At 37.0% G+C, this 7,164-nt stretch overlaps 1 protein-coding gene across 1 annotated transcript; it reads left to right on the top strand.

Moving 5' to 3' along the window:
• The first annotated feature begins 672 nt into the window (after positions 1 to 672).
• Positions 673 to 2,099, top strand: LOC122282727 (ethylene-responsive transcription factor 5-like). Its single transcript, XM_043094724.1, has one exon. The coding sequence runs from the start codon at positions 790 to 792 to the stop codon at positions 1,753 to 1,755; it is 966 nt and encodes a 321-aa protein (XP_042950658.1). The 5' UTR covers positions 673 to 789; the 3' UTR covers positions 1,756 to 2,099.
• Positions 2,100 to 7,164: the final 5,065 nt, after the last annotated feature.

Genomic DNA, 7,164 nt, shown 5'->3' with positions numbered 1-7,164 from the left:
CTATATCTCCTAATTTATACCATTTACTTTATCTCTTGAAGTGGTACTTAGCTTATTGAAAAAAATTTAAAAATATATATTCAAAACAAAATACTTCCTGAAAATATAAAAAAATAAAGACCAGAATCTTAAACTTTTTTTTATCATTTTATATTCTTTTTATCACGTGATTATAGTGAGTGATATAAATGAGTTACATTAACAATTTACGATATTTTATTTGATGTCAGACACTATTTAATATCGTATATTCACAAACCCCACGATTTTCCCTCCCGTATAATTTATTATTATTATTATTATTATTATTATTATTATTATTATTATTATTATGATTTATTATAGTTATTATTATTGCAATTATTTTATTCGTGGGTGCATTTTTCAGAACCTTCTTGGAAAAGAGAAAAGCAGTCTGGCGATAGAAACAAACAGTACCTGCATCGAGAGGTCATACTTGGGTGTTGTTTGACTCTGAGAAGTGATCCAACGGTTGTAAAAGTGAGGAGCACGTCACCCCTATGTCGGGAAACAGGAAGGATCCATCTAGACGATGGTTCCTACATGGAGCGAGGAAGCTGTGTGAAAGCAAGGTCCTCTTTCCTTTCCGGGGTATCCTTCCACTATATATACTTATCCTTTCCACTGCACATTCCACTCTCAAGTCTCAATTCTCTGGCTTTCCGAAATTTAAACTCTTCTCTCCCTTCTCGTTCTCTCTCAAAGCTCCTCCTCTGTTTTAAGCAATTCTTGTGCGGCTGTGCCTTCAAAAGATTTATAGTTCTATCCATGGAGACCTCTAACGAAGATGTTTCTTCTGCTCTCTATCTAATCAAGCTTCACCTACTTGGTGAGGTATCTTCTGTGGCTCTGCCCTGCTTATCTAATTCAGACACTGAGGTTTCGTCCTCTCAATCTCTCTGTTCCCAAACTTCGAGTTCCAACTCCCCCATGGCGGTCACTAACTTTTCCAGCTCCAACGACCTCTTCGACTCTTTTACCTTCCAGCATAATGAAACCGACTTCTTCGGATTCCGGAAAAGTATGTGCCTCGCTACGCCTAAATCCCACCATTCGAACAACGATTTCTTTCAATTCGAAGCCAATCCCAAAACCCAAACTTCGATCTCGTACTCCCAATCAACCCGTGATTACTATGCATTAGAATCGAAACCGCAAACAAATCGGACGAAACCCTCGCTGGAGATCTCGCTTCCGAGCAAAAGCAACGCCAAGTGGATCCAATTGGGCAATCCCAATCACCAGCCGGATGCATCATTGCTCTCCTCCGTAGAGCAAAATGCGAGTCTCGAAGCCAAAAAGCACTACAGAGGAGTCAGACAAAGGCCTTGGGGAAAGTACGCGGCGGAGATCCGAGACCCTAACCGGCGCGGCTCGTGTGTATGGCTAGGGACCTTCGACACGGCTATAGAAGCCGCCAAGGCCTATGACCGAGCCGCATTCAAGCTCCGTGGTTCGAAAGCGATCCTCAACTTCCCACTCGAGGTCGGGAACTCGGATACAACCCCAGAGTCTGGCGAGAGAAAACGACATCGTGAGCAGGAGGAAGTGAAGGTAGTGGTCGTCAAGAAGGAGAGGTCGACGGAATCGAAGAATACGACCGGTACTTCTTCCACGGATGTCCCATTAACGCCGTCTAATTGGAAGGCGGTATGGGACGGTGATCTTCAAGGGATTTTCAGTATTCCGCCATTGTCACCGTTATCTCCTCACCCATCCTTAGGTTATCCGTAGCTTACGGTCATATGAATGTTTGGACTTTGAACTCCCACACGTCGCCGTATTGATTATTTTATTATTTATTTATTAATGCGATGTACATACGACGAAGTTTACCGAGAAGGATTGTTTCAAAAGAAAACAAAGAAGGATAATGTTGTAAAATAATATTGTTGTAAATAAATTGTATGACCATCTTGAATTAGCCATCAAATGCATAGTACTAGCATAGTGAGTTGGCCGATATATGCATAGTGTATAGTATTAACATAGTACTAGCATAGTAAGTTGGCCGACATATGCATAGTGCATAGTACTAGCATAGTGAGTTGGCCGACATATGCATAGTGCATACTGTTAGCATAGTGAACTAGCATAGTCCCCTTTATACGCCTATATATATCGTTGAATTCTTTAAGAAATTCATAAGTTTCATAACTTCTCTGAGCTCTATCTCTCTCTCTCTCTCTCTCTCTCTCTCTCTCTCTCTCTCTCTCTCTCTCTCTCTCTCTCTCTCTCTCTCTCCCTCCTTTCGATAGTTTTATAACACGTTATCAGCACGAAAGTTCTGACGATTTTGAAACTAGTAGTCCTCTACTTCAAGTAAGTCTTTCAATATATTTTTGTAGTTTTCAAAATGAATATGAAATATTAAACATACTTATGTTCCTAATTTATATATGTAGAAAATGTCAAATATTACAAAATTGGAATTCGTTGCTCTTGACATTTCTGGAAAAAATTATTTATCTTGGATCCTTGATGCTGAGATCCATCTGAATGCAATGAACCTGGAAGATACAATTAAAGAAAGAAATCAAGGGTCCCTGCAGGACCGTGCTAAGGCAATGATTTTCCTTCGGCACCATCTTCATGAAGAATTAAAAACTGAGTATCTAACGGTGAAATATCCACTTATTTTGTGGAATGATTTAAGGAAGAGATATGAACACCAGAAAACTGTAATCCTCCCAAAAGCTCGTCATGATTGGATGCACCTGAGGTTGCAAGACTTCAAGAGTGTTAGTGAGTATAATTCTGCACTCTTTAAAATTAGCTCGCTATTGAAATTATGTGGTGAAAAAGTCACTGATGATGACTTGTTAGAGAAGACATATACTACTTTTCATGCCTCGAATGTGCTCCTGCAGCAGCAGTATCGAGAGTGAAATTTCAAGAAATATTCTGAACTTATATCTTGTCTTCTATTAGCTAAGCAAAATAATGAGCTTTTATTAAGAAATCACCAGTCACGTCCTACTGGTTCTATATCATTCCCTGAAGTGAATGGTACTAGATTTACATCATTTCCAGAAGCGAATGGTGCATCTTTTAAAAAAAAAAAGGGGCGTGGACGTGGTAAGAAAAACTATAGAAGTGAAGGTCCTAGAAGTGACCACACTAAAAGGGAAAATAATAGATATACACCGTACCATCAGAAGTGGTTCAACTCAGAGAAAGGCAAAAGTCCTCAAAATAAATTTTTAAAGAAATATGAAGATGGATGCCATAGATGTGGTATGATTGGACATTGGTCTCGTACCTGTCGTACAACTAAGCACTTGGTTGACTTATACCAATCTTCTATAAAAGAAAAAACAAAGAAATTTGAAACAAATTTTGCTGAACCATCATATGCTTTAGATTCTATAGATGGAGAAGATATTACAAGTCTTGATGTTTCTGATTTCTTTGAGAATTCTAGTGGTAGAGTTAATCATGGAAGTGTTTCTTTTTAATTAATGTATTTCCTTCATATTATTGTAAAATATTTTTATTCTGCAATGTTTTGTAGTAATGAAAGTTTTATATATTTTGTAGAATCACGAGTCTTATTGATGAACTTTCTATCTCCGAGATGAATAATAAAGATGTATGTCTGGCTGACAGTGCTACAACTCACACAATTCTTAAGGATAAAAAATATTTTCAAAATCTAACATTGAGTAAAGCCTATGTTCATACCATTTCCGGTTCATTGAATCTAATTGAAGGCTCTGGAAGAGCTTATATTGTATTGCTTAATGACGCCAATTTTTGTATTGATGATGCTCTATTTTTTTCACAATCCAGAAGAAATTTATTGAGTTTTAAAGATATACGTCGTAATGGTTGTCATATTGAAACCATTAACGAAGACAAGAAAGAGCATCTTCTCATTACTAAAATAATTTCAAGCCAGAAGCTCATATTAGAAAAACTGCCTGCTCTCTCATCTGGATTGTATTATACAGAAATGAGAACAATTGAATCACATGTTGTAATGCACCAGAAGTGCATTGATCCCAAAATATTTATGACTTGGCATGATCGCTTTGGACATCCGGGATCAATAATGATGAGACGAATAATTGATAATTCGTATGGGCATCCCCTAAAGAATCAGAAGATTATCTTACCCAATGAATATCCATGCTCTTCATGTTCTCAAGGTAAATTGATTATCAAACCATCTATCTCAAAAGTTGTTTTTGAATCTCCATCTTTTTTACAAAGGATTCATGGAGATATATGTGGGCCTATTCAACCATCAAGTGGACCGTTTAGATATTTTATGGTTTTAATTGATGCATCAAGTCGATGGTCACATGTTTGTCTACTTTCCACTAGAAATGCTGCATTTGCTAAACTTCTTGCACAAATAATTAAGCTACGAGCACAATTCCCTGACTATCCAATTAAAACTATTCGATTGGATAATGCAGGAGAATTTACATCTCAAGTTTTTGATAATTATTGCATGTCAATAGGAATAGATGTTGAACATCTAGTTGCCCACACACACACTCAAAATGGTTTAGCTGAATCATTGATTAAAAGGCTTCAGCTAATCGCTAGACCTTTACTCATGAAATCAAATCTTCCTATTTCTGCTTGGGGACATGCTATAATTCATGCAGCATCATTAATTCAAGTTAGACCATCAGCATATCACAAATATTCACCATTACAGCTTGCATTTGGTCAGCAACCAAATATTTCTCATCTTCGTATTTTTTGATGTACTGTATATGTTCCAATTGCACCTCCACAACGTACAAAGATAGGCCCTCAACGTAGACTTGGGATATATGTTGGGTTTGATTCTCTATCTCTTATCAGATACCTTGAGCCTCTTACAGGGGATATGTTTAAGGCATGTTTTGAGGATTGTCATTTTGACGAATCCATTTTTCCAACATTGGGTAATGATAAATCGGTGCCTGTAGCACGACAGGAAATTACTTGGGAAATAAAAGCTCTTTCCCAATTTGATCCTCGTACAAAAGAATGTAATCTAGAGGTTCAAAAGATTATTTATTTGCAAAGTGTTGCAAACCAATTACCGGATGTATTTACTGACACTAAAGGTGTGGTAAAATCATATATTCCTGCTGTTAATGTTCCAGCAAGGATTGCAGTCCCTGAAGGATAAGTTGCCAAAATAGCAATAGGTGAGTCTAAGATACGCCTGAAGCGTGGACGGCCTATTGGTGCTAAGGACAAAATTCTTCGGAAGAGGAAAATACAAAATGAATTTGGTACTCCTGAAGAGTCCATACCAACACAAGCCATAAGAGTAATTGATGCTCCTGAAGAGAGTAAATCTCCTGAGAAAGAACCTCCTGAAGAGGTATTTCATGAAATGTCTTCCCTTGAAGAGGGACAGGTACCTGAAAATAACGAGATCTCGATACATTTCATGAGTACAAGAGAAATTTTGAATAGAAATAAAACTGTTGTCGACAACATATTTTCATATAAAATGGCTCTTGACATTACCAGAAGTAATGAAGAAATTGAGCCAAGAACTGTCGAAGAATGTCAACGTAGAGATGACTGGTCAAAATGGAAATCAGCTATTGAAGCTGAATTAAACTCGCTAGCAAAGCGAGAGGTCTTTGGACCAATTATACAAACACCAAAGGGTGTAATGCCCGTTCGATATAAATGGGTATTTGTACGTAAGCGTAATGAAAGCAATGAAATTGTGCGATATAAAGTACGATTTGTTGCACAAGGTTTCCTGCAGAAACCGGGGATTGATTATGAGGAAACATACTCTCCTGTTATGGATGCAATCACATTCAGATATTTGATCAGTTTGGCAGTTATAAAAAGATTGAATATGCAATTGATGGATGTGGTCACTGCATATTTATATGGATCATTAGATCATGACATATATATGAAAATCCCTGAAGGATATAAAATGCCTGAAGCTTCTAATCTTAGTACATCCAGAAGTATGTATTCTATTAAGTTTCAAAGATCTTTATATGGGTTAAAGCAATCCGGACGCATGTGATATAAACGCCTTAGCGAATATCTATTGAAAGAAGGATTTGAGAATAATCCAATATGCCCATGTGTTTTTATTAAGAAATCAGACTCCGGATTTGTTATTATTGCGCTTTATGTTGATGATCTAAATCTTGTTGGAACTCCTGAAGAGATCAGAAGAACCGCTACATATTTAAAGAATGAATTTGAAATGAAGGATCTTGGCAAAACAAAATTTTGTCTCGGCCTGCAGCTCGAGCATTTGCCAAATGGAATTCTCATTCATCAGTCAAATTATACAGAGAAAGTCTTGAAACACTTTTACATGGACAAAGCTCATCCCCTGAGTACTCTAATGGTTGTTCGATCACTTGATGTACAGAAGGATCCATTTCGTCCTTGTGAAGACAATGAAGAAATTCTTAGTTCTGAAATACCTTATCTCAGTGCAATTGGAGCCCTAATGTATCTTGCAAATTGTACTCGGCCTGATATTGCATTTTCAGTTAATTTACTTGCAAGATATAGTTCCGCACCAACTCGAAGACATTGGAATGACATTAAACATATCCTTCAATACCTTCGATGTACGGTTGATATGAGATTATTTTATCAACATGGTTCAAGTCCACAATTAGTTGGATATGCAGATGCAGGTTATCTTTCAGATCCACACAGAGGTAGATTTCAAACTGGATATGTATTTACTTATGGAAATTCTGCTATATTATGGAGATCTGTCAAACAAATACTATCTGCTACCTCTTCAAATCACTCAGAGATCATTGCAATTCATGAAGCAAGTCGAGAATGTATTTGGCTAAGATCAATGATCCAACATATTCAAGAAAAGTGTGGTCTTCCAGTGATTAATGATAGTCCAACATTTATACGAAGATAATGCTGCTTGTATTACTCAAATTAGAGGAGGATATATCAAAGGTGATAGAACCAAACATATTTCACCTAAATTCTTTTATACTCATGAACTTCAAGAGAAAGGTGAAATTAAAATTAAGCAGATACGATCAAGTGATAATCTGGCAGATTTATTCACAAAAGCATTACCAACTGCAACATTTAAGAAGATTGTGCAGAACATTGGAATGCGGAGACTTGAAGACCTTTTATCATGCACTTTTCAGGGGGAGTAATGTCTTG

Source organism: Carya illinoinensis, chromosome 11 (genome assembly GCF_018687715.1).
Source record: "Carya illinoinensis cultivar Pawnee chromosome 11, C.illinoinensisPawnee_v1, whole genome shotgun sequence".
NCBI lineage: Eukaryota > Viridiplantae > Streptophyta > Magnoliopsida > Fagales > Juglandaceae > Carya > Carya illinoinensis.
The sequence above is the reverse complement of the archived record's forward strand: the minus strand, read 5'-3'. Positions and strand labels throughout refer to the sequence as shown.